The sequence below is a fragment of the Arvicanthis niloticus genome, chromosome 17 (genome assembly GCF_011762505.2).
Source record: "Arvicanthis niloticus isolate mArvNil1 chromosome 17, mArvNil1.pat.X, whole genome shotgun sequence".
In the NCBI taxonomy this organism is placed as follows: domain Eukaryota; kingdom Metazoa; phylum Chordata; class Mammalia; order Rodentia; family Muridae; genus Arvicanthis; species Arvicanthis niloticus.
Window position 1 is genome coordinate 16811448 of NC_047674.1, and position 26350 is coordinate 16837797.

General features: G+C 45.8%; 1 protein-coding gene across 1 annotated transcript in view; it reads right to left on the minus strand.

Annotated features, from left to right (window-relative positions):
- Positions 1–26350, minus strand: part of Trpm8 (transient receptor potential cation channel subfamily M member 8) — a 70783-nt gene that overhangs the window by 23142 nt on the left and 21291 nt on the right. Inside the window, exons 9-20 of the mRNA XM_034521507.2 lie at positions 25788–25890; positions 23995–24113; positions 18983–19273; positions 17228–17323; positions 16204–16333; positions 15226–15371; positions 12386–12498; positions 11578–11794; positions 7588–7679; positions 6618–6759; positions 5415–5586; positions 2010–2187 (exon numbers count right to left, since the gene is read on the minus strand). Of these exons, the coding sequence (XP_034377398.1) occupies positions 2010–2187; positions 5415–5586; positions 6618–6759; positions 7588–7679; positions 11578–11794; positions 12386–12498; positions 15226–15371; positions 16204–16333; positions 17228–17323; positions 18983–19273; positions 23995–24113; positions 25788–25890 (1799 nt within the window). The remainder of the gene's footprint in view (positions 1–2009; positions 2188–5414; positions 5587–6617; positions 6760–7587; positions 7680–11577; positions 11795–12385; positions 12499–15225; positions 15372–16203; positions 16334–17227; positions 17324–18982; positions 19274–23994; positions 24114–25787; positions 25891–26350) is intronic.

Here is a 26350-nt window from a genome sequence, read left to right on the forward strand (position 1 = left end):
AAAGAGGGGATGTAAGAAAGAGGGTACAAGGGAGGGATGGAGAGAAACTGGCACCAGAAGAAGAGCTGAGACCTGAGACCCCAGGAAATCACTATCAGCTGGGTCCTTCCTTACTAAATATTCCACAGCATCCCAAAATAGCGCCACCAACTGGTGGTTGAGTGTTCAAACACATGAGTTTCTAGAGGACAGTTCATATTCAGACCACAACTTCTGCAGACTTACTTTGTGGTGGGGTGAGCTATTCAATGCTCTGCTGGCATCTTGCCATGCCCACAACAGTGGACAAGCTGTGTGTAATCTTGGAAACACTATAGGTGACAGGTTAGTTTTTGAGACTCTGTTATTGAGTGTGCCATTAAATCAGAGTTGGCTTTTTGTGTGGCTCCGGATGTCATTTGCAATGTGTGGTTGCTTAGATAGCATTGCCTTGATGTCTTCTGAACTTTTATTTCCTTTTCACAAGAATTCTTCAACTGTGTTAGATTGTTAGATGCCATACAGTTAAGTCTTCCTAATTTATCAATCTCCTATATCACAATGATCTGGAAGCATTAGCAGATGGTCATTCAGATAGCTCCCCACCTTGTAGATGATCCAAAAGCATGCACTGAAAAGCCTGTTATGAAAACAGCTATGCATCTTCTTGCGAAGATTCTAGAAGCTACTGAACTACACTAAGAGCCACAGGTAACATTGTTCTTCAAACAGAGAATCAACTCAGGCTGTGACAAACAGAGGAACACTTACTGTCCTTCTCAGACTAACCTCAGAACTGGCAGTCAGAAAGAAACCACACCATACCTGGCCATCAGGACCGGATGAACAGTCTGCAGATTGTGGATTGGCCCCATCCTTCATTGCCATTTAAAGGCAAACTTTAAATTGCAACAGCTATATGTGTTGTGACCAAATAGGTAAGTTGTGGAACCGTTAAGTAGATTATTAAATCGTCCCTTCACAGCTAAAGACACGGAGGTTATTCTGTTTGTTCTAGATCATTTCGGCTCTCATTCATGCTTCCCAGAAACTATGTAAAAATGAGAATCCTTCTGCAGCTGAACAATGTGCAGCTTGGACAAAATGAAGCTCTGCAAACCATAGAAGCAAGCCTGGGAGAGGCTTCGTGAGCAGCTTGCCAAGTGTCTCCCAGTAGAGTCTGGGACCAAATGGTGCCAGAAATAACCTCTGATATCTATTTCTTCTTAGTTCAGGATGGATGGAAGCTCCTTGGACCTTTGACTTTTGGATTCTATATCTGAGGTGTTATTGGTTATTGCATATTATTTTGCATTAAGTTTGTCTTACTTAAAAAAATAAACAAGGAACCTCAGGGATGATTGGCACTGTAGTCATCGGACTAACACAGTCAACCTTGATAGGTTTGGGAATCACCTAGGAGACATAGGTCTAAGCAGGTCCATGACAGTGCTTACTGAGAGATTTAACAGAGGGTCGGGAAGAAGACCTGAACATGAGTAGGACTAATTCACAGGTTGGGGTACTTGATTGAATAAAAAAGAAGAAGAAAGTAAGATGAGCGGCAACATTCACACTCTCTGCTCCCTGGCCGCAGACACAATGTGACTACCCCAACCCCCATGACTTCCCACCACAATAGAATGTACCTCACAAGCTACAATCAAAATAAATTCATCCTTCCTCCCATTGCTTTTGTTAGGTGTTTGGCAACAGCAACAAGAAGAGTAATTAGTTCTGTTGCTTTCGGAGAATTATGACATGGTGTCAAACACTAGGACATGGATTTAATGGAGCTGGTCACACCACTTGTCTGTGTCAAATCAGTCAAAGGATGGCCTATAGAGTACCCTGTTGTTGTTTTTAACATGGTCCCTTTAAGGCCCCCAAGCACTGCAGACCACAAGGCTCCCAATCGCCTCCTCTCTCAGCTCCTCAAGGTAGATATTACCTCTGCCCACATGCTTTTTGCTTGCCTGACATAGGCACAACCCAGACTGAAAGCCCATGCGTGTGTGACGCAGACATACCCAAACATGGCGACCAGGAGGTTGACCAGAAGGATGTTGGTGGAGAGCATGTAGATGCACACCAGTGGGATGGTGATCCACTCAGGGAATCGGGGCATGTTGTGCTCATCCAGCTCCACACACAGTGGCTTGGACTCATTTCCCGAGAAGGTGCAGTGGGAGAAGTCATATGTGGTACCTGTGGGCACAGAACCAAGAGGCCCCCTTAGGAAGAGCAAGGACCATGGCAGGCCAGGGGATCAGAGTTATTTGATGCCTTGGGTACAATATTCAGAGTCCCCTGCCCATTAGACAGTTTACTGAGTAGTTCATTTCCACTGATATAGGGACCTCATTAAGATCCAGATTAAAGGAGGAGGGTATTCTAGTTAGCTTTGGTTTTCAACTTGACAAGTGCTAAGTGCCTACTACCTAGTTCTTCCGAGTTCTCTAGTCCAAGTGTCTTCTACCTAATGCCTAATAATTAACTCCAAGTTGTACTGAACTCTTCTGTCTGTCTCTTGCCTTTTATATGTCTCACTTCTAAGCCACAACCTTAAGTCATGCCCTTAAGTCACACCCTTAGGTCTTATCTCTAAATCTAATCTCTAAATCATGCCCTTAAGTCACACACCTTTAATCTCACACACCCAAGGGAAAATTCTGGATATCTAAAACAAGATGTTATCAGAGTGTGATCAGCTGTTGTAGGCTATTGTAATCAAGTGTCTTGTCAGGGTAATGGCTCAAGATGGCTGCAAGGATGATAGCCGCCTTCTGTCAGCTCCCCACACTATGGGCCCCACCTCCAGATCCCTGCCTCAAGCTCCTGCCCTGCCATCTCTCAGTGGTGAATTATAAGCTAGAAGTGTTTCCATTGGTCGGTGTATCTCATCACAGCAACAGAAACTGGAACAGGGAGTATAGATGTGTTCTCTGTTTCAAGAAGTATCCACCCTCCTCAGTCAGCTTAAAGATTCAACCCACACAAAGTCCCAAAAGGAAGTGGACAAGATGTAGTGGGTCCGTGATCTTCATTGAATACACCCAGAGGCAGCTTCCCACAGAGAAACTATCTCTGAGATAAACAGAAGGATGAGAGAGAGACAGCCATGTGAGCACATGGAGGGGACAGGTGCTCAAAGCAGTGGCAACAGCACATGCCAGAGCCCTGGTAGGAAGACAGAGGGCTTCGAGGGTAAACTGGGTGGTGCTGCGTGGCTGGATCACTATGCTCATAATGAGAGCCATGGGCACTGTTAGAGGAGTGCATCGGAAAGCAACTCTTCACTGAAGGAGTATTGTGGCTGCGGCATGCATCTAAAGGATGCAGGGGACACGAGGAGAGTGTGCTTAGAGGCCAGAGTACTGGTGAAAAGAATGCTCCACACAGGGATGTCATGGGGTTGGGAAATCAACCAAACCAGGTGAGCACTGGCATCTAGGGGCAGTGTCAGAGCAGATATTGTGCATTAATCTTGATTGCCAGCTTGGTGGGATTTGGAGTCACCTAGGAGACAGGATTCTGGGCATGTCAGTAGGATTTGGAGTCACCTAGGAGACAGGATTCTGGACATGTCAGTAGGATCTGGAGTCACCTAGGAGACATAATTCTGGGCGTGTCCGTGAAGGTGTTCCTAGAGATTTCTCAACCTTTAGTATAGGCAGCTCCTTCCCACAGGCTGGGGGCCTGAGCTGAATAAAAAAAAAAAGGAAGTGAGCTGAGCATCAGCATATCTCTCTCTCTCTCTCTCTCTCTCTCTCTCTCTCTCTCTCCTCTCTCCTCTCTCTCTCTCTCTCTCTCTCTCTCTCTCTCTCTCTCTCTCTCTGCTTCTTGACTGTGGATATACTGAATCAAGCTGCCTTGCTCCCCTGTGCCACCATGCCTTCCCCATCACGATGAACTGTACCCCGGAACTGTGGAAGTGTGAGCCAAAACAAACCCTTTTCTCTTTAATTCGTCTCTGTAGAGGTTTTGTGTCTTAGGGACGGGTGAAATGATACATGTCTGTCAAGGACGTCAATGCTCTGACATGACGTCGGTAGGGGGTATAGCTCGGTAGTGGAACACTTCCCTAGCAAGTCCAAGGCTTTGCTTGGTCCCCAGCACTAGGGTGGAGGGTCACAAAAAGGTTCTGATGTACATCCCTGTGGCCTTGGTGGGAAGAGCCCAGCACAGCCCTTGGAGGAAGCCCAGGTCTACCAGTAACAAGTGGGGACCTACTACTTGAACTAGCTAATATGGATCTCTATGAGTTCAGAGAAGGCCACAGACAGGGTCTCTGGTTCTGAGGAGAGGCACCCAGCCAGAGCCCCTGCTCTCAGTGCCGACCTCAGGAACACACTCTACAGGAAGAATGTGCTGTACCGGGTAGCATGTGAAAGAACTCAGATGGCATGTGTACCACACCTGCCTGCCCCGGCTCCTCCCTCTCCTGCCCCCAACCACTTCTAAGTGCTGCTCCTTCATGAGACTCAACCCATCAGCATAAAGAGCTATCCTCAAATAAAATGCATCACAGTGCCAACTAGAGAGGCCCAAGGACCTTTCCACCCTGCGTGGACAAGACCTGTTTATAAGAAGAGTTGGAAGAACATCTGAGGAGCAGACACGGATGGAGGGAAAACCATAGGGAGTGAGTGCCACCTGTCATGCCCAGCCCTGGCTCAAGGAAACTGTCAGTCAGTATAGTTTATGCTGGCAGAATGGGCGATGAGAAGTCAGGACTACTGTCAGCATCCTGAAGTCCCTCTGCACAGTCCACCCCAAACAAGAATTGGCTTGTGCCCCATACCTGACCTTTACAGCCTGAGTGTGGGTACAACATAGCCACCATGCCACCATTGGTCTCACAGCCTGCTGGGCAGTGGGCCAATGATGGAAGCTTCAACCAAGGTTCTATGTCACTCTCCCACATGTTCTTTAGCAATAAATGGGAGCCTGGACATGGTGGCCTATAGGGAAGTGCAGCTCACAGCACTCCTGTGTGAACCAGCAGGGATCGTCCCATTCTACTCAGGTAGCATAGCTGTAACTTAGAATTGCCACCTTTTACAAAACTTGGGATGTGGCTCAGTTGGTAGACTGCTTGACTAATGTGCAGGAGGTCATGGGTCCAACCCTCAGCACCACACTAACCAGGCATGGTGGTGGCACATGCCTGTAATCTCAGCAGGGGGACGGGGACTAGGGATTGATGGTGATCCTTGGCTACATAGGGAAATTGGGGCCAGCCTGGACTAGGGGGTCTTGTCTCCAAAAATACTGATAAATAAAATTGAAAGACTCAAAGATCAAAATGGGAACAAAGGAAGATATTATTTAGAAGGACCGAGAAAGAGGGGGGAGGGAGGATCAGGGATGGAGTCAGAATGTCAACCCAACCACCACCAGGTCCCCCTCTACCCAAGCAGAGCCCGGCTTACTATCCACGTCACTGGGCACCTGGCCAAACATGGCCAGGTAGGGCTCATAGATGACAGAGCGGAAGATCCACCTCCAGCGCTGTTCATTTTGCCTCAGGATCCCCTGTCTGGCCACTCCGAAGGCCACCATCCACACAGCAAAGAGAAACAGGAAGAAGAAAACGTCGATCAGCTGCCAAGGGAGGAGATCAGAACAGTTAGAACCGTACCACCCACAGTGGCTGGCTACACAGCCTGACCCTTCCCAACCCGCCACAGAGACAGGCAGAGAGAGGTTCTAGGAGCCAGAAGATTTAAGCCTGGCCATTTACTTATTTATCTTACATTGATTGATTGCACTGCTGGGGTTAAGTGCTTTACCACTGAGCTACCGCCCCAGACCCTAGCCACTAATGTAGCAATAGATTACCATAAGCTTTAGGTTTGGAGATGTCTGTCCCCCACAATAAAACTCAATTTCTTGCACCTTAGCTTGCAGATCTCCAAGCAGCTGAGACACAGCAGCTCTCGAAAGAGGTCCCAGCTCAAAACACAGAGGGCCTCTGTGTGGGAGGAACTCTCTCCAGCCACACCTGATGATACTTGCTGTCTTTCAACCCACAAATTATTTCTGCAGAATTACTTCTTAGGAAAACAAAAGCATCCCTTGGAAGACTCAAAAAATCTACTTTTCTTTTTCTTTTTTTGTCTGTTGAGTTTTGCACACACAGCTTGACATCATAGTGACTGGATGCCTCAGATATGCTTTGAACTAAAACCACACATTCAACCTCAAGGTCGGAAAGAGATGTCCACATGAGCTCATCCAGTGGTGGTCCATCTGATTTCCAGACAGAACCAGCTCCGGGAAGCAACATCCCCAGCCTGAGATTTCCTCCTGGCCTGTATGTAAAACAAGTCTGTGGTCTTTCTCTCACATACAGGGTGTGACATTCAGAGCCCCATCCTCTCTAGGCATCTGGCTCACCATTTATTGCTAGAGAAGCACGCTCACCTCTTTGAACTAGAACAACCCCATCCATAAAAAATGGCATGAAAGCCCCTCCCTACATACATTCTGAGCAAGCTGTTCAGGCTCAAATGGAAGCATGCTGCAAAGGGTGAAGTCTCAGGAAGCCCCAGCGACTGAATACAAGCTATGCTGTGGACAAAGGACTCTGAGCATGGTGAGCATGGCCGCCCGCCAGGGGTGCTGGCTCTCACCATCCGCTGCAGCATTATAATCTTGGGTCCCAAGTTCCTGCTAACGGTGAAGATATGGATGAGCCGCAGGGTGAATATGATGTAATCCAGACAGAAAATGACTCGCCCGGAGTACAGTGAGCTTTTATTAGAAGAGTGGAGCCTGCAGAAAGAAAAGGAGAGTTTGTGGGACAGGGCACAACATTTCCAAGTTTAATGTGGTGTGACTGTGTGTGTTCATTCTTGTGCACACACACACACACACACACACACACACACACACACACACACGTTTGTGGAGGCCAGAGGCAGACATTGGGTGTCTAACTCCATTGCTTTCTGTCTTCACTTTTGAGTCATGGTTCTGTACTGAACCCAGAGCTCACTGATTCAACTAGTGAGCTCCCTGACCTACCTGTCTTACCCCAGCCCTGGGTTGGGGAAATGGTGGGTGCTGTTACCCTCTGCCTTTCCCCAGGGTTCTGTGGGTATAAACTCAACCCTCATGCTGGCGTGCTGGGCATTTTGCTTCCTAAGTTTCCTCCCTAGATCACTTTTGGCCTTTGGTGATCATTTTAGACTTAGTTGTCTTCCCACACACTGTAGCTCTGAGGTTGGAGGGATACACTGGTACCTGGCTGCAGGTTGAGCATACTGGACAAGGTCACCTGCACCTTCAATTAAGTGTGCCAAAATGAACTAACATTGAAAGACACTAAACATCTCAGTGACCACTCCTTGGATTGTAATTATGCCCCTCCTCCCAAAAAAACCTGTCTGAAAAAACAAAAAAAGAAAATTGTAAAGAACCCAGAATGGGGAGAAGTTTATGGTGGCCAAGCAGAGCAGAGGCAATGGCCTCTTATGATCACCTCTGATGGGGAATGAAGTGATGGGACAGGCCTATTCATGCACTTGAGGTGTCCTAAAATTTTTCTCCATCTTTTGTGCCAAAATGCCTGACGTTGGGAAAGTGGGAAGAGCCACTTACCGGAATACAATACCCGCTATGAAGTAGAAGAGTCCTAGTGTGTCCATAACATTCCATAGGTCGGTGAAATAATTCACTCCATTCATGTACCACTGCAGCATGAAACAGACAGACAGAACAATGGGCATCATGGACACCAGTCTCTTTCAGACTTGTAAATGTCCACTCAGTTTATCCCAGGGCACTTCTGAGACTGTTTGTGTCAAGCGAGCCCTACCAGAAACCCACTGATCCAAGAGGACCAGAAAGATAGCTACTCTCTTAGACATGTGCAGCTATCAGAGTCAAGCAAAAGGGCTGTGTTCTCCCATCCTTTAAAAATGAAGCCACAGGGAATGAATGTAACCTGTGTGGGAAACCAGGGAACATCCAGGTGACCATGGAGAATGGTATAGACTGTGCCTTGCACAATTACAAAGTGTCACCCCGATGTCATCACCATAGAGTTGTGTATTATTGTAAATATATTATTTCTGGCACACACAGCAGAACAACTTGATTATTGAAATCTTTTTTAAAAGACATATACAGGAAAGAAAGATTATTAATTGGGCTCTGTGGTGGTTTGAATACACTTGGCCCAGGGACTGGCACTCTTAGGAGGTGTGGCTTTGTTATAGAAAGTGTGTCACTGTAGGGGTTGACAATGAAACCCTCCTCCTAACCATGTGGAAGCCAGTCTTCTCCTATCAGCCTTCAGATGAAGATGTAGAACTCTCAGCTCCTCCTGCACCATGAATGCCTGGATACTGCCATGCTCCCACCTTGATGATAATGGACTGAACTTCTGAACCTGTAAGCCAGCCCCAATTAAATGTTACCCTCATAAGAGTTGCCTTGGTATCTATTCTCAGCAATGAAACCCTAAGCAAGACAGGCTCCACACTCTGGTTTTTAAGAATGCCAACCTAGCTGTCTAACCTTTTCATTTGCCTACTTGCTCAGAATCTGGATACTAGGAGCCTGAGGGCCAGACTCCAGGGTCAGCTCAAAACAGGGGACAGTAGATTCAGTGAGGCATGATTCTGATTCCCATGAACTCACCCACCAAATCTTTTCATAACTCATATATCCTATGGCCTTCTCTGTCTCTGACCCCAAAGCCTAAACAGGATGGCTTAGGTGCCCATCCTGGAAATTGTGGGTTTCTCAGGTCCACTGAAATCTTGCAAGCTGGGATCCAGGATGCACAGCTTGAGTAGCCAAAGGAAGAGAACACTGCCAGATGACAGTGGAACAGTGAAGTCCCCCCGGGTCTGGGTGGCCTGGGTCAGACCATGCTCTACTGTGACGAGACAGGCTCACAGTTAGGACACTGGGGAGGACATAGGAGCATCCATTTATCCGGGCAGTGCTGATCCCCAGGGCAGCAAAACCCATTCGCTATGCCATGCTTCTGAAGGTGAGAGTGGCTGGCACAGGCCCTGCCCACCTGTTCTCTTTTTCGTTCCCGCTGGGAGGCTGGTACATACCCATCTGTACAACTCCAGCCCATCCTCGCCTGAGTGACTTCAGAAGCCTGACCATATTACAGGAATAACAGACAAATGAGCCCTGGGCCACAAGAATGCCACTGCAGAGCAAAAGGATTTCGGGTTTTTGTTTTGAGTTGTTTTGTTCTTAATAAAGAGAAGCCTCTTGTCTAAGGGGGAAAAGGGCAAACCTAAGCTGTGTTCATGAAATACCAGGATGTATTCACCATCCCCTCCCCGCTGTGCCCGCTTCAGAACTGAAGGAGCTTTCAGAGAAGGCAGGGTGGAACTTACCACACTATAAACAAACATCCACAGTGCCTGCTTTAGCTCCACTAGGAGTCAGTAACAACTGTATCAGCACTGGGGACTAGAGAGGTCAGAAGTCCCAAATTAGCTGTGAGCATCCTCCCTCTGGGCAAGGGATGTCACTCCTCACTGAGAGCAAGGGTTTCTGAGTCCCGGGCACAATCTAAAATAGACAATGTCCTGTCTAGGGGTTTCCCCTAACAACTGTGATTCTGCACAGGCCTGCAGAGCCTTCCCTTGAAGGAAACAACCCAGTTGAGGAATACAAAGACTGATTCTGCAGAAACAAAGGGAAACAGCGCCCTCTAGTGACAGATTTCTCAAGGCCAGATCCTCACAGTTGTGGTCTGCTGCCTGCTCAGAAAAAGAGAAGGCAGGGTCCCTCTGTAGGTCTCCTCATCTGGCCTCAGTAGTCCCATAATTGTGGTGGCCCTCAGGAGTGACTTACAAGCACCATGCTTGTCCCTTCCTGTATTAAGAACATGTGTCAGGACCTAGAGAGCTCAGAGGACTCCCTGATGGGGTCAGTACAAGAGGAGACAACATGATCCAGGTTTCTGCTTCTCTTAAGGATTTCTTCTGTAGAAAACACACCCAGAAAGGGGAAGAGCAAAGAAACAGAATTATTGCACACCATGTATTTGCAATGCCTACTGGATTATTCCTCCTTCTCCCTGCCTCTTTCCTTCTCTGTCCCTTTCACCCTTCTCCATCCAATCCTCATGACTTAATCTCCTATTAGCCGTGAGTCAATTGACCCTCTGGTCCAGTAGTCCTTCCCTGAACACTAAGAGCCCCCCTGGCTCTGCTGACCACACACAGAATACCTCAGCTCCACTCTGCTAGAGACACATCACAAGTCAGAAGGAAAACGTGGAAGTAAAGGCTGGCCACAGGGAGAGGGGCCACATGGAAGTGCTGGGGATGAACTGTACCTCTAGACTTAGGTCCTCAGCCCTCTACCTGGGAATGTGACCTTGATCAGAAATCAGGCCACTGCAGATGGAGCCGACAGGTCGAGATGGAGTCCTGATCCAACATGACTGTTGTCCCCAGGAAACAGAGAAATGAGGACACACCTGCACATTGAGAGGACACCATATGGACAGGAGACCAGGGGTCAGAGTGTCACATCCATCAGGCACGGAGTGACAAGGATGGACAGAAAGCTTTCAGAGGTCAGGAAACAACACAGCAAAAACAGTTTCCTTCACAGTGCTGTATGGGACCAACCCAACCCACACCTTCACGTCGAACTTCTGCCTTCCAGAACTACAGTCAGTACACTGGTGCTAGAGCCATCCTGTGTGTTTGGGGGCTTTCTTCCTCAACCTCCACTGACATTCCATCATCTTCCATATCACTTACCTACTAGTCACAAAGACAGGCATGTAGGGCATCGGTACCAAAACCCCTCCCAGCCCTCACATTGACAGTAGATATAATTAATTGATTAAGACATGCCCATGCTAAGAATAGACAGACAGGACCCCAGAATCCCTAACAACCCAAGAGTCCCAGAGACTGCACATAAAGGTCTATCAGAGAGAGTTGGCATGACAGCATAAGGTGTCGGTGTTCTTAGACTAGTCGGGGCCCTACAAGGACCAAGGCAGCATGTTCCCCCTTCAGATCTCTTCCACCACTGGACCTTGTAATTTTAAAACTGCGATTACCCCAGGAGTTGTGTACCTAGCAAATGCTTGCTAAATGGGTATATTTTAAGGTTCAGGTCCTGAAGAGACAAGAGAGTGACAGACAAATCTGAAAGGACTTGCTGAGACATTTTCCACCATGGGTCAGGACAATACCTTCTTCACCAACAACATGAATTTCTTCAACATCTGCTACCTCAGTAAGCACCTGCTCTATGGGGCCTGGGGTAGAGTTTGGACTCAACAGTGAAGCAAATATCCCAAAATATACACATCCCAGGAAACTGTATGATCAACCATTGCTGGAGACAGGGGGACTCTTTGGTGAAAAAATTTGTTCACAAATTGGGCTTTGAGTTCCTGTGATTTGGCTGTCATGAGTCATTTTGGGTGGGCTTTTGATGATGTAAAATGCCTTTGGGTCACCCTCACTCTTGTCAATTACCCCAGTAAACTCACCGGCTCCATAAACTAGCCTTGTGTGGAATCAGTGTCCTGTCTGAGATGAGCAGACTTTTATCCACATCTCTATGGAAAGAGCTGCACTTGCCTACCTGTCTCACTTCATCACAGAAAAGGACGAAGACCAGGGCGTAGAGGACCAGCTCGGGGGTGTGCGGCACTGAGTGGAAGTCCATGAGCAGCACGTAAGCAAACAGCAGGAGGAAGGCGATGTAGAAGACCACGTTCCAGGAGAAAACCACGAAGGGTGAAGTGAAGAAGGCCACGTAGTACCAGAGCAGCTTCTTGTGCTTGTCAATGGGCTTCTTCCTAGACAGAGGCAGAGGCAGAGGCAGGGGAGTGTCACATACACTCACACACACTGGTACACACCAGCACACATACACTCTCTCACACACTTAGATACATTTATACACACTGACAGAGTCACAAACACACATCACAAACACACATACTTGCGTACTCACACATAACACACATGCACACTCACACAGACATACGCACTCACATAAACACATACTAATGTACATATTTACACACACATTCACTCACACATTCACACACTCACACATGTACTTGTATAAGCACACACACACACACACAGAGAGAGAGAGAGAGAGAGAGAGAGAGAGAGAGAGGAGAGTGGGAGGGACCATGGCTTGCTTTCTAACATAGACAGCAGCCAAAACTCAGCACCCTCCCCCTTTTGTGATTAGAGAATCCAAATTCAGCCTCAGATACTGAAGACAACCTCAGGACCACCTGCTAGAAACCCAAGCCAGGAAAAGCCAGGGAAGATGCTGGACTAAGCACACAGATGCCACAGTGAACATTCCATTGACACAAATGCCTAAACACACACAGATGCTCACACACAAGATTAGATGCCCCAGTCCACACCTAAATGATACGAGGCCACAGCCCACCAGGGGGATGATGAATAGACATAGGATAATCTTCCAGTTCTTCGTGTCTCGGGAAATCTCTCCATACCACTGCTTAGAAAGAAAATTCTAGAAGGAAAGAAACAGAGACAGAGAGCACAAGTCTTTATTGACGTAAGTATATGGGATACAGGACAAGGTCTTTCTTCTTAGCCCTGCACACTCCGGAAATATCTAACCCCCACATCCATGTCTTTAATCTTGCAGATATTGTCTGGATTTTAATGCATGAAGAAACAGCTTAAAATTCTGTTTGATGTTTTAAGTCTTTTTTTCTAAGTTCAGTTCCATGAGCTTTAAAAGAGATGGTTATGTGAGTGAAAATTCACCAAACCTATGAATTTTTAACTATTATAGTTTTTTATCTGTGTAAGCTTATAGCTTAAACAAGCATGCTTCAAGGCCCCTCCTCTTCGGGGATGCTAAGCTCAAAGGCAATCTGCTGAGCCCCTCAGGGCTCTGGGCTGGAGGTAGGCGGGGCACTTTTAATTGGAAACTAAAAGAATGTCAGGAGAGGAAGGGCTGAAGTAAAACCAAGATGGAATGCACAAAGACAACCCCCAACTTTTCGCACCAGCCCCCAAAAGGTGGGGCAGAAAGGGTTTCCATGATGGCAGAGATAGGAAACTTCACATTGCTACCAAAAGATAGACAAGTGCCTGACGACACCAAAACAGACAAATAAACAAACAAAACAATAAACCTCACAGCTGGGGGAAAAAGCCAACCAAGGGGGGTTTGGAATGAAGAGGGCAGAGTAAGGGAAAGCTGAGGTCCACTAAGACACTGAGACTGGTGTGCTATGCCCACAGTCCTACACCTCCTCCTCTAGTAGAAGGATGACAAGTGCCAGCTGCTTCTTCTGTGTGCCCTGCTATGTCCTCTTGGAGCTGCTCCACAGATGTGGGCTTGGCCAAGGCGGGGCAAGCTGGACCCCAGAAAGAGCACCCAGCAAGTAGCAATGTTGCAGGACTTGCAGCACGCTCCACAAGGGACCCATAGGCTCCCAAGAACTCCCAGGGACACCACCCCTCTTATCATAACATGTCTTCTCCTTCCTCCCACAGCTCCCTGCCCGCTAATCACCTCCAGCTCACCTCCAGAGCAAACTGCTTACACTAACGCCACCTCCTCATCTGAGGTCTTGCTTACTGGCCGCTTGGTATAACACAGAGTGTGAAGTAGGAGGCAATCCACAGAGGATTAAATCCCAGTGCTACAACTTCCCAGCAAGCAAGCGTGGAAAATATTCTAGAACCTCTCTGAATACTGAGTCCTCAAAATAAAATGAATGGAGCCCACTTCCACATGCACGGTGCAGATAAAGCACATAACCAACCGGCATGGCTCACCTGCATCTCTCTACCCGATTAGACTTAAACATCCCAGTGCAACTGAGAACACATCATCCCAAGCTGTGGTGCTGTTTGGGAGGTGGGGGGGATTCTCGAGTCTTGCTAGTAGAGGTGAGCCCACTGAGGATGGGCCCCTTAGAGTAATAGCCTAACCCCATTTCTAGCCCCATTTTCTGCTTTCTAATCCACCAGGAGTCAGTAATGTAACCACCATGAACTCTACTGTGTTGGGCTAAAACTGTGAGCCCCAACTACGTCTGCTTTCCCTTAAGTTGCCTCTGTCAGGTAACTTAAGATAACTAATATCAACAGAAAGATAGCTAATATAGACAACTATGCCCTCTTCACAGATGAGAAACTGAGGTTCATCATCTCACACATACCTAAGTAGACCAAGACCCAGGCAGACGACCCAGAGACAGCATTATAATGTACTATTTGCTTTGTGGAAGCCCAAACAATTCTTTCTCCTTGCCATATGCCTTGGTTTCATTTCTGTCACTGTGATAAAATATCCTAACAAAAAGCATCTTTGGGGAGATGGGCTTATTTCATCTCTCAACTCCGTGTTATGGTTCGTCGCAGCAGGGATGTCAAAGCAGGAACTTGAAGCAGTCATGTCATACCCTCAATCAAAAGCAGAGAAGTGAATTCATGCTTTGTGTTCAACTAGCTTTCTCTACTCTTATACAGTCCAGGGTCCAAAACCAGGGAATAGCGCCACCCATAGTGGGATGAGTCTTCCCACACCAACTAAGGCGATCCAGGCAACTACAGGCAGTCAAACCACCCAGACACACTGAACCGGCCAACTGATCTAGGCAATCCTGCCCTAAGACTCTTCCTAGGTGATTCCATAGTATCAAATTGGCAAAGATAGGCATCACACTGTGGTTTGGGTCTTAAATATTTTCCAAAGGTCCATATCCTAAAGACATAGTTTCCAGTATGACACTATGGAAGGTAGTGCACTCTTTAAGAGGTGGAAGCCTCGGGGAAGGTTTTAGACCATTGTGGGTTACACTGTTGAAGGGACTTTGGTTTCTCCTCTTTCTCACTGTTCGCTGTCATGAGGTAAGTGTCTGCCTCTACCACATGCTCTGGCTGTAATGTCCTGCCTCATCATGAACCCAGAAGCAATGGACAACCATAAACTAAAACCTCCAAACACTGTGAGTCAAAATAAACCTTTCCTCTTTTTATGTTGATCGCCTCAGGCATTTTACTACGGTCATGGAAAGTTGACTGATGCACTCCTGTATCATCTCTTGAGGTAAGACTTTCCAGAAAAGCTTATATCTTTCACATTGTCACCCAGGTACTCCCTCGATGTATTTTTATACAGGATAAGAAAAATAGACTTTTAATGTCATTTTCTTAATGCCCATTTTCTGATAGCCCATTCCCAGGTCCATTTTTTCATGGACTGGCTTTTCCTTACCTGGACCCCAGGCTGAGCAATGAAATGCTGGTCTGTGGCCTCCACTGCCAGCTCCAGGCAGTTGCTCCCACCCCAGGCTTCACAGGAGTAGACCAGTAGCTGTTCTGCCAAATCTTCATCGCTGCTGTAGCACTCAGTGAACAACTCTGTATCATCAGGGAGGGGAGAGCTGGGCTCAGCTGGCAGACAGGAAACGTGGCCTGCCTATTCTCAGTCAAAACCTGAACAGATTGGGCATGAGGATCCAGACAGACAGAAGCATAGAGAAAGCTGTCCAAATGCGAGCCTTGCTATATGGATGTTTCTTTAGACACACATAGTCAGTGGGGCCCTTTAATGCAGAGGGTGTTGATAAATGCTTACGGAATTCAGCTGCCTTCAACACCTGGCATGACTCCCTCCCTTCTCTGATCCTCTCTCTACCTCTCCTTGTTGAGAGCTTTTTGGTGTCACTTCTAGGAATTTGGCATTTGTCACTGGGCTTGGACAAGGAAGCAGGCTCAGATAAGAATATTAAAATAGTGACCGTGGGGCTTTGCTTACTGCTTTGCTGAATTACTACCTTGTGTGATCTCTTTGCTTACTGCTCTGCTTGATTCCTTTCTTGCGTCATCTCCTTGTTTACTTCTACACTTGATTACTTTGTCTTTAATCTAAGAACTGACCATGGGCTTTTTGGGTTTTTTTTTTTTTTTTGTTTTCGGTTTTTTGTTTGCTTGTTTGTTTTTTGTATATATTTGGAATGATATAAAAGCAGGCTGGAGAAAAATAAAACTGCTTCAGCCTCAGTATGGGCTGGAGTCATGTTATAATTTTGTCTAATTGTTTTTCTTCTTTTTCAATCCTCACTCCCTCGCTTGAGACCCTGTTGATTGACTGAACTGGCTTGATCTCCTTACCTAAAACAGCCCCTCCTACCCTGCCCCCACTCCAAGCCTTCTGGGTGAGTTATCTTGGAATACACTACGGTGCACTCACCCACTGCTCGGGTCTCATACTCATTGGCCAGTTCCTCCGATTCTCCAGCAGCGTTGATATCATTCTTAACTTTGGCCAAGGTCTTCAGAAGCTTGCTGGCCCCCAAGGCTGCCAGAGTACAGCCTTTGGTCTTTTAGGGGGCAGGGTGGGAAGATACTGGTTAATTTGTAATCCCTTGAAGTGCTAACATCAACGTTAACTTTTGAAAAGTGTAGACAAGCAGGAAACAGCAAAGTCTACTATTATTCATGGTGATTCAGTCAAGTCTGTGATGAGCTTGGAGCAGACTCAGACCTCAGTAAACTAACTCTTCATGGTCTTGTATGTGGAATCAGCATATAAAAAGAAAATACCTGGATAAATATTGCAAAGCATTAAGCCTCTAAAAGCAGGATGCCTGGCTGACCCACCATCTCAACATTATCATACTGTAACAGCCAGGACACAGGGAGAAAGAGAATGAGAACACCGGAAGGCCTGAGCTGTCTAAGTAAGGCTGTGTGAATCCAGCAGCCAAGGACTGAAGTGAAGACAGAAGCATAGGTGTCCATAGATTCATTTAAAGAAATAGCGATATAGTAAACCACCAAGAAAATTCACAATAAATATTTCCAAGCAGAATTCTTACAGGCCCCTCCACTCCTGGTCCATAATGAAATAAAGCTAGAAATTATTATTATTTTTATTTTAATCTTATAATTCAGTGCTGGGGACCAAACCTAAGACCTCCTGCAAGTGAGATAATGCCTTAGAAATTTTCTTAAGTTAAATTTCAATATACTTCTTATGCTTGGGGGGAAAATTGTTAACAGGCACCTGGGGGACAGGAGGACTCCTACATGACTCCTTTACTGGGGTTCACAGATCCTAGAGACACCCCCAAAGAAATGTAAACAGGAGCACGGCCTTGGTCCCAGGCCCCAGATGCCCCAAATTCTAAATTAGGCATATGAGTATATGTTAGACCAGACTCCTAAGCACAGCATGTATTTGGCCCCAATTCAGTATGGGTCTGGACATTTACCTGCTCCCAAATGACCTTGGAAAGTTCCTTCTTGTTCTGAAGAATGGCCCAGATGAAGAGAGCTTGCAGCGGGTGCCGAGTGGTGAGAGATGCATCCTGCCAGGGGTCAGAACACTGGGTCACCACATGCAAATGTAACCCATTTTAGGTACATCATTCTAACAGTGAAATGGGGTGGCCAGGAAGCCACTGGCTTTGGAGACCTCTGGGGATTGGGGCTGAGTCTGTTTTAGCAGCTCGGTGGTCTGATTCTCATTGCTCCGTGCAGCTCTCAGTAGGTGGTGTGATTTGACAGGAAATCTTTCATCTATCATAGAAGGCAAAGTACAACTGTAGGGGAAGGGGTAAAGAGGTAGATACTGAGAGCAATTTAAAGACTGAAAGACTCCGGCTATGCCATGAAGAATGCCCTTCCTCTCCATCTTGTAGATCAGTCTCCCAGCTAGGAAAAGAAAAGCATTCAGATTAAACTTAACCTTCCTGTGGCTTCTGCCCAAAGGTCACCATGCGAAAATGTCCTTATGTCTTTAGACTGTTATTCAAAGATTGGAGTTCTAGTTCATATTTAAGATTTTGTATCTTCCAAGGAACCTTTTCAGATGGAAAGTGACCATGTGCGTCCTTCAGCTCCCTTGTTGACTTTACCAAACTCTAAACTGCACATATGACACCTAGTTATGTGCTGTGTTTCAAAATTTTTAACATAAACAAATATCAAATAGAAGATCTACACTTTCAGTTCAACCACACACTGAGCTCATTTGTACAACACATGCATGCACGCATGCACGCGCGCGCGCGCACACACACACACACACTTAAAAACCTCAGAGTTACAAATCATAATGATCCAGTTTGGGTTCCTCCAGAAGAACTCTTGAGATAAGAATTTGAGAAAGTATTTTATTTAAGAGGGTGAAGAAATGAAGAAAAAAAAAAAAAAAAAAGAGGCCACTAGGAGGCACACCATCAAGCAGGTGGCCGTGGTGTGTGAGCAGAGACTCACTTCACTATGCCTCTGAGCTGTCTCCTCTAAATGAGGAGAAACTGGGGCACTCGCACAGCGCTGGACTCCAACCAGAGCGAATGTTGATAATAATTGCTGATGCTGTTGGTGGAACCAGACCCGCCTGGACTAAAAAATGAATCTCGGGGGATTCACATCTATTCTAATGGAAATATCCATTACTCCATTTCTTCACAGAAGAATTACTGGCAGTCCTTTACTCTTTCACCTGCACAACAGGGAGCTATTTTCATAAACAGGCTGGCATATGAGCAGGAAGCCATCTGTTAGTCCTTGTCCCCATCAAACAGCCTTAGAAAGTGTGTCACATATGCCTTGTGATCTAGAAATGATGTAACCAAACCACAACCAGGGGTTAGAGCAAGACATCAGGAAACTTTCCCAGTGTCTTTAATTTTTTAGGAAAGATGGTAAAGAAAATGCATATCACCCTTCTAGCTGCTTTATAGCAACGGGGAAGGAAACAGGAAAGATGGAGGCAGAGAACTGAATTCTGGGAATAGGAAAGATGGAGGCACAGAACTGAATTCTGGGAATAGAAAATATGAAGGCATAGAACTAAATTTTGGTAGTAGGAAATATGAAGCAGAGAACTGATTTCTGGGAACAGGAAATATGAAGCAGAGAACTGAATTCTGGGAGTAGGAAATATGAAGCAGAGAACTGAATTCTGGGAATAGAAAATATGAAGCAAAGAACTGAATTCAAATAACCTCACTGTTACATACATGGAGTTCCACATCCAAGTCCTCCCTGCTGCTTCTGTCCTCTTTCCAGAAGCTTCTACGAAAGTTTGCCACCAACTTCCAAACAAAGGTGAGGAGTGCATCATTGTAGGAGTTCTTGGCAATCTGCAGGTTCCGGTACACTAAGGTGCTGAAGTGGGTGGAGAAGAGTTCTGTGAGGACTTCATTGGTGAGAAACTTCTGTAGGTTCAGGCCATTCTCCAGAAAGAGGCGGACAAACTTGGGCCTGTCCTTGATGAGGGCTGTGAACATGACTTCCTGAAGGTCGGCAGACTACAGAGAAAGAGCAGGAGAGGGCTCACACCACAAGGCCAATAAAGAGAACACCAAGTGTCTCTGCATTCCAGCCACAAAATCCTAACATCTTCAGCTTCTCCCTCCATCCAACTTTGACAATAAAATTCATCTTTCAGCATCTAGATGGGAAAGCAGCAGAGTGGAGCCTTTGAATTCAAGAATGTACTTTGAATGTGAATATACTTATGTAGAGATAGCATGCCCACTTAAGCATGACATGGGTCAGGAACTGACTCTGGCAAAAAGAGCCTCGGGGAGGAGAAGCCACCAGTGAGAGTCTACAGTAGATACTGTGAGCCAGCTGTCAGTGCTGCCTGTCCACGCCATGGGCTCAGCCGCCCTTCCTAGGTAAACTCTAGCTTTCCCTACAGTGGCAGAGTTCTCAGACAATTGTCAAAATGGAACCCATCAAGTCACATACTGTCTAGCAAAGATCTGGGGTGTGACACAGCAGCAAGTCACTGGAGCACTAGGTGCTGTCTACCTGTGTCAATGCATCCTGAGTGTCTGGTAAAAATGGTCCTGCTGATCTTTCCCAAGAATCCTTTGATTCTTATTTATTTTTAGACATGGTCTTAACTTGGTATCCCAGTCTGACCTGAAACTCACCGCATAATCCACACTCACTTTGGATTCATGGCAATCTTCCTGTATCAGCCTCCCAAAGGCTGAGCTTACAGGCAGAAAGCCATGATGTCTAGTTTTCCTACGAGTCTAAAGAAAAAAAATCAATGCTCGCTTTAGCCACAAACCAGTAGGTTTGCTCTGTATCAACTCTTAGGTGTATTATATGGCTGCCATGATATTTATTACAAGTTAGTTTCATTGCCAACAACTCACTGATCCAAAGGATCACAGCGATTTTATTTTAAACATTACAAGTGGAAACTACAAGGTCTGACAACAGGGAAATCTCCTGCAGAAGCCTATGGCATCCATTCCCAGGGACCCAGGCTCTCTGGCGCCCATTGAGTCCATAACTCCTCCCCAACAGCAGCCTCCTTCACTCCCTCTGTTCCTTGTCTGGCCCCCACTGTAATGGCAGCACCAGTGCTTTTGTGTCTGCCTAATGCTGATTACTTAGATTCACATATTGCCTAGAGGAAATTGTTAAGGGGTCTTTGGGTCCTCCACTCTTTTATTGTTTTTTTATTTACTTTTTTTTTTTTTTTACTTATTTCACTTTATATCCTGCTCACTGGCTCCTCCCAGTTACCCCCTCTCACAATCCTTGCCCTCATCTCCTTCCCCTTCTCCTCTGAGTGGGTGGGCCACCCCCTGGGTATCCCCCCACCCTGGCATTTCAAGTCTCTGCAAGGCTAGGCACTTCCTCTCCCACTGAGGTCAAACAAGGGAGCCCAGCTAGTAGAACATATCCCAAGTACAGACATCAGCTTTTGGCGTAGCCCCCACCCATTCCAGTTATCCAGGACCCACAGTTATTCAGGTCAAGCTGCACATCTCCCACATATGAGCAGGGAGGCTGAGGTCCAGCCTGTGTATGTTTTTTGGTTGGTGGTTCAGACTCTGAGAACCCCCCAAGGGTCCAGGTTAGTTGACTCCGTTGCATTTCTGTGGCGTTCTTATCCTCTCTGGGGATCTCTGACTCTTTAAATCTCTCTGGGATCAGCAGGTAAGAGGTTCATCTGGTGAGAGTAGTAGCCAGATTTTTTTCCACTGTCCTCAAAGCACGTGTTCATTACAGCTACTATCTTGCATTTTGTTCTAAGTGTGTGTGTGTGTGTGCCTTCCCATTGGCGCCACACTAGACAGCACAGGACAGTGGTTCTCAAACATGGGGACTTGTCACAGCAGACTGTTAACAATAAACCTTGCTTTCTAACTCAGCAAGCTTGGGATGGACCATAGAAGTTTACACTACTAATGAGTTTCTGGGTTATACTGTCACTGGTCCTAGGAACCCTGAGAACCACTTACATGCAGGAAAAGAAAGGCTTTGAGCATGCACATGTGTGTATGCACGCAAACACATACACACACACACACACACACACACATTTTTTTCCAAACCTCAGTTCTACCAGTCTTTAGTTCAATGAGTCAGAACAAGATTTCTGTCTCTGAGCCTCAGTTTGTTTTGTTCTGCTTGGTGAAAACAAATGAGACAGCCCAGGTCATGCTTTTTCAGAGATTCAAGCTCAGAGCAGCACCCCCAGATGCCACTAGGAGCCCCCATTCAGTAACATCTACGGTGTTCTGACTCACTTGTCAACAAAAGGAGATCATGTCTGCTGTAGGTTGATGTGAGTGGTTAGGAAACCGCTATGTGCCTTGTGAAGCACCGCATGATGTCATTTTTAAATTTCCTTTTAAGTGGATAATAGATCTTAGTAAGAGCCAGTGTTCTAAGTCCCTTAGAAACACCATCTAATTTAATCAGTGTAGCAACACAATGTGAAAGGTGTCACAGCCAGTCTCTGTGTTCTCAGGCAAGCCTGACACATCTTTAGCAATAGCTCTTTGAGAGAAACAGACACTCTGATGCAGTGTCTGCTGAGTCCTGTGCTGCACACACTCCTGCTGTGGTGAGTTTTCAGCTACGACTGTGACACCTCTAAATGTAGGGCCGGAAACAGATCTGGAGGGTCCCACTAGTAGACAGGGTCCACATTAGTGAAGTTCCTAACCGTAGACAATAGCAGCAGAAGAATCTTCCCCCACAAACACAATTTCTAAAATAAGTAGAAAGTCATGACTTGGTGGGGAAGCATTGGATATGTGTGATGCAGTTGTGCATGTGTGCTTGTATGTGAAGGTGTGTGTGTACGTGTGCAGGTGTGTATGTGCAGGTGTGTGTGCACAGGTGTGTGTGCAGGTGTGTGTGCATATATGTGTGTTCAGGTGTGTGTGCAGGCATGTGTGCATGTGCGTGCATGTGCAGATATGTGCCCCCGATTGTGCTTATGAAAGGGCCAGAGCAAGACATCACATCTCTTCCTCTCTCACTTGCCTTCTTATTGTCCTGAGGCTGGACCTCTAACTAAACATAGAGTTGGCCTCTTTAGCTAGCTTCTGTAGCCAGTGAGCTCTTAGGATCCACCAGTCTCCAACCCTCAATGCTGGCATTACAGACACACGCACAGCCATACACAGATTTTCATGTGATGGCCAGCAATTCAAACTCAGGGCTTCATGCTTGCAGAATAAATGCCCTAGCCCACTAAGCTTTCTCCACCATCCTCAAAAGCCTTGATTATATCTTACTTTTGATTTTCACACAATTTCTTCAGATTATAACGTTTTATGATTCAATGTTTAATAATGACTGTTTTCAACAACCAACCCCATACGTTTCTGAAAACTTAGCAGCCAGCTTTTGCAAGCCAGGATGAGTTGGTTCCAGCATGGTACTGTACGAGGGAAGTGACGGAGCATAGCTGAGGACCTTGCCCAAGGACACACAGATAACTAACTACTCCAGCACTCAAACTCTTAACCTCCATGTCTGTCCCCCAACCACCTTCATAGTCAATAAAATTAAATGTATAATGTTCACAAGTGTCTGTTTGTTTATTTACCACCTGACCTTATTTAAACAGAATAGTCCTCTCAGAGGGATTCATTTATGAATCAATGAATGCAGTTATACACCTACTTTGCCTCCATTAACTAAAGCCTTGTGGTGTGTAATAGGGTTCATTATAGTGCGAAGACCAAACACCACACAATGTTTGCTAAAGGGATGAATAACTCAAAAATTCATGAGCCATTACTATTTCTGCTGCTGTCGTTAAAACTGATCATATGTTAATGTAAATCACGTCTCGATACAGTGATGTGTCTGAGAGTGTTTTCTTAACCTGGCTGCTGAAGATGGAAACTGAGTTATGTACGTCTTCAAATCCACACATGCATGTGTAAAATCAAATCTATCCTCGCTGCCCTTGATAATGTCTACTAATTCAGAAGAGCTGAACACAGACATGCTCCCTTGTAAATCTCCGTTTGGTGGTTCAGTTGTTCCTCCTGAACAGAGTTTCCAAGGCTGATTGAACTTTAGATGCATGTAAGCCCATAAATGGGCTCCTAAAACGTTTATCAAATGGAAAATATGGTGGCACACGCCTTTAATCCCAGCACTTGAGAGGCAGAGGCAGGTGGATTTCTGAGTTTGAGGCCAGCCTGGTCTACAGAGTGAGTTCCAGGGCAGCCAAGGCTATACAGAGAAACCATGTCTCGAAAAAACAAAAAAAAAGAGGAAAAAAAGGAACCCCAAGAACCTCACTCTAAGACACTGGTGAGTGTCTTCAGTAAAGTCGTTCCACTCTCTCCTCATACATCTCATCCCTGACAAATTCTGTTTCCAGAATTTTGCTAGGTAAGGAGGTGGCAAAAGAATGTAGCTGTCTTGATCTTTTTAGTCAAGCCAGATTAATAATCCCACAATAAGTCCCCATCCTTTCACGCAACCCCTCCTGAGAGCCAACCCATGGCTCCACATCAGACAGGGCCACATATTAAGGATAGCCTACACTAGAGCTGTTGGCTATGTTATCTATTTGCAAGAAGCCTACTAAGTCAGCATCTTTAACCCATTCTACAATCAAGGAAAGCGAGGCTGGACAACACTGATATACCAGGACAGAGTCATTAACAAGATTCTAGATTGATGACCCTGTTGGATATAGACCATCTCCTGTTGAGACCATTCCCCCGACCCCCAAGGCTTCTGCTACCTCCCAGCGGCGGTCATTGGTGAAGATCTCATCACTGGCAAGGTCCAGTTGGTTCCACTCCAGCAGAAGCTTCAGCTGTCCGTTCCAGTTGTCCTTGTCTTGCTCATTAGTGCTGAAAGCTGGAAGTGGGGAGGAAGAAAAGGGACAGACCAGCAGGCCACACATAAGGAAGCCAGGCTATTATGTCCAACTATCAGAGCCACTTGTCAAAGCCCTGGACTCAGACAAAACTGTCCTGTCTCTACTGTCACCATTCTAATCTGCATTGTGTATGCCCTGGAGTCTCTAATGATCAACCTATATCAAAATACCTTTTTTGTTACATGTGAATACAGTATAACTAGGATATATTGACATGTCTCTATAGATTGAGGCTCCATAAGTATTATATTCCAAAAGTCATATTTTACTTATCCTATATCTAAATCTACAAAACAATTAGCCATGTCACAACAATGTATTTGTTATTATTTGAGTGTGAAATATTTCTCACAGGCTTCTGTGTTTGAATTCTTGGGCTCTAGTTACTGGCACAGTTCTGAGAGGCTGTGGAACATCTAAGAGGCAGGGCTTAGCTATCGTAAATGGGTCACAGGAAGCAGGTCTTAGAGACCAAACTTCATACCCAATCTCTTCTTTTCTTTTTCTGTCCCTACTCTCTCTTTCTTCTCATCTATCTTTCTATTAATCTATCAATCGATCTATCGATTGATCTATTGATCAATCATATATCTATCGATACTATCTATCTATCTATCTATCTATCTATCTATCTATCTATGTCTACCATCTCTAGCTCTCCTTCCTAGTCCATCCAGATCTGAGGAGGTGAGGAGTCTTAGCCATCTGCTCCAACCTCCACAGGGCTGCCTGTCACCTCCATGGTAGATTACATCCCTTAAAACCATGATTCAAAACGAGTCCTCCTCCATTATGTTACTTTTGTCAGATATTTGGCATCAGAAATAAAAGAAGTAGCTAATATAGCACACATGACTATTTCCAGAGTTGATATTGTCCAGATCTATATATCTAGCTAGATATTGGAATAAGTATCAATATTGACAAGCTTCTGACCAGCACAAGAATCTTCTAATAAATACCTAATGATGAAATTACACCCATGTGGTCCCAGATTTTCTCTGCACACTTTGCATTTATTGGTCAGGTATTTCTATCTAAAAGGCAAGGCTTTACTAGTATCTATTTACTACAGATAATTCCACTTTGATGGAATACCTTTTTTGAGACAGGGCCTCATTATATAGCTCTGGCTTTCCTAGAACTTACTATCAGGCTGACCTTGAACTCATGGAGATATACCCACCTCTGCCTCGTAGGTGCTAGAATTAAAGGTATGTGCCACCACATCTGGTTCAGTTTGATGGAATTCTAAGGCAGATAAGCCTTGCTCTTCCTAGAAGTCAATCATAACCTTCAGGAGATATGTGAACCCCTGAAGTTGAATTCAAAGTTGTGTGTGTGTGTGTGTGTGTGTGTGTGTGTGTGTGTGTGTGTAGCACATGAACATGTGTGTATGTGAAGCATGTGTGCACACACTCCTGGAAGTACAAAGTCATTACAACATTTTTAAATTGAGTCTGAGACCCCAAAGGTGCTTGAAACCACCATCAGAAACAGCTGCTTGCAGAGCACCTTGGTTGTGCTTGATCAGCCTTTTAGTGACATAGAATGTATTATTCTGTGAAATACATCCATCCAAGGAAGTTCCCCTTATACAACAGTCACGTTATCTCCCAAGGATGTACTCTAAGGGGGCTGACTCCACTCACCTTTGTACAGCGCATAGGAAATGGCGTTGCTCACAATCTCGTCTCCAGCCTCTTCCATCTTAATGACTGTGAGGAGGTGGGAACTCTCAAGAATTTCTTTGAGCTGGTAATTCATCATGAAGAATGTTGTCAATCAACAGATCTTAGGCATGACGAATATAAACTTTTTTGATGAATCTATTCTTTCACATTTTCATACACACACACACACACACACACACACACACACACACACACTTTGATTCTACCCCCATTATCCTCTTGTATTCCCTCCCTACTCCCTCTAAACCCTTTCTTCTCAACAGATCTCCCTTCTACTGCTGTGATCTCTCCCCCGTGTGTGTGTGCATGTGTGTATTTGTGTGAGTGTGTGCGCATATGTGTGTTTGTGTGTGTGCATTTGTGTGTGTGTGTATGTGTGTGTGTCTGTTTGTCTTTCCATGAGTCCCTGCATTTAGTTAGGGTTGCCTGTGTGAACATCAGTGAAGGATCACTCACTTGAGCCCAGGCAACTTTGCACCAGCGGAGAATATGACTCTTCCTCCCCCCAACAACCGTTAACT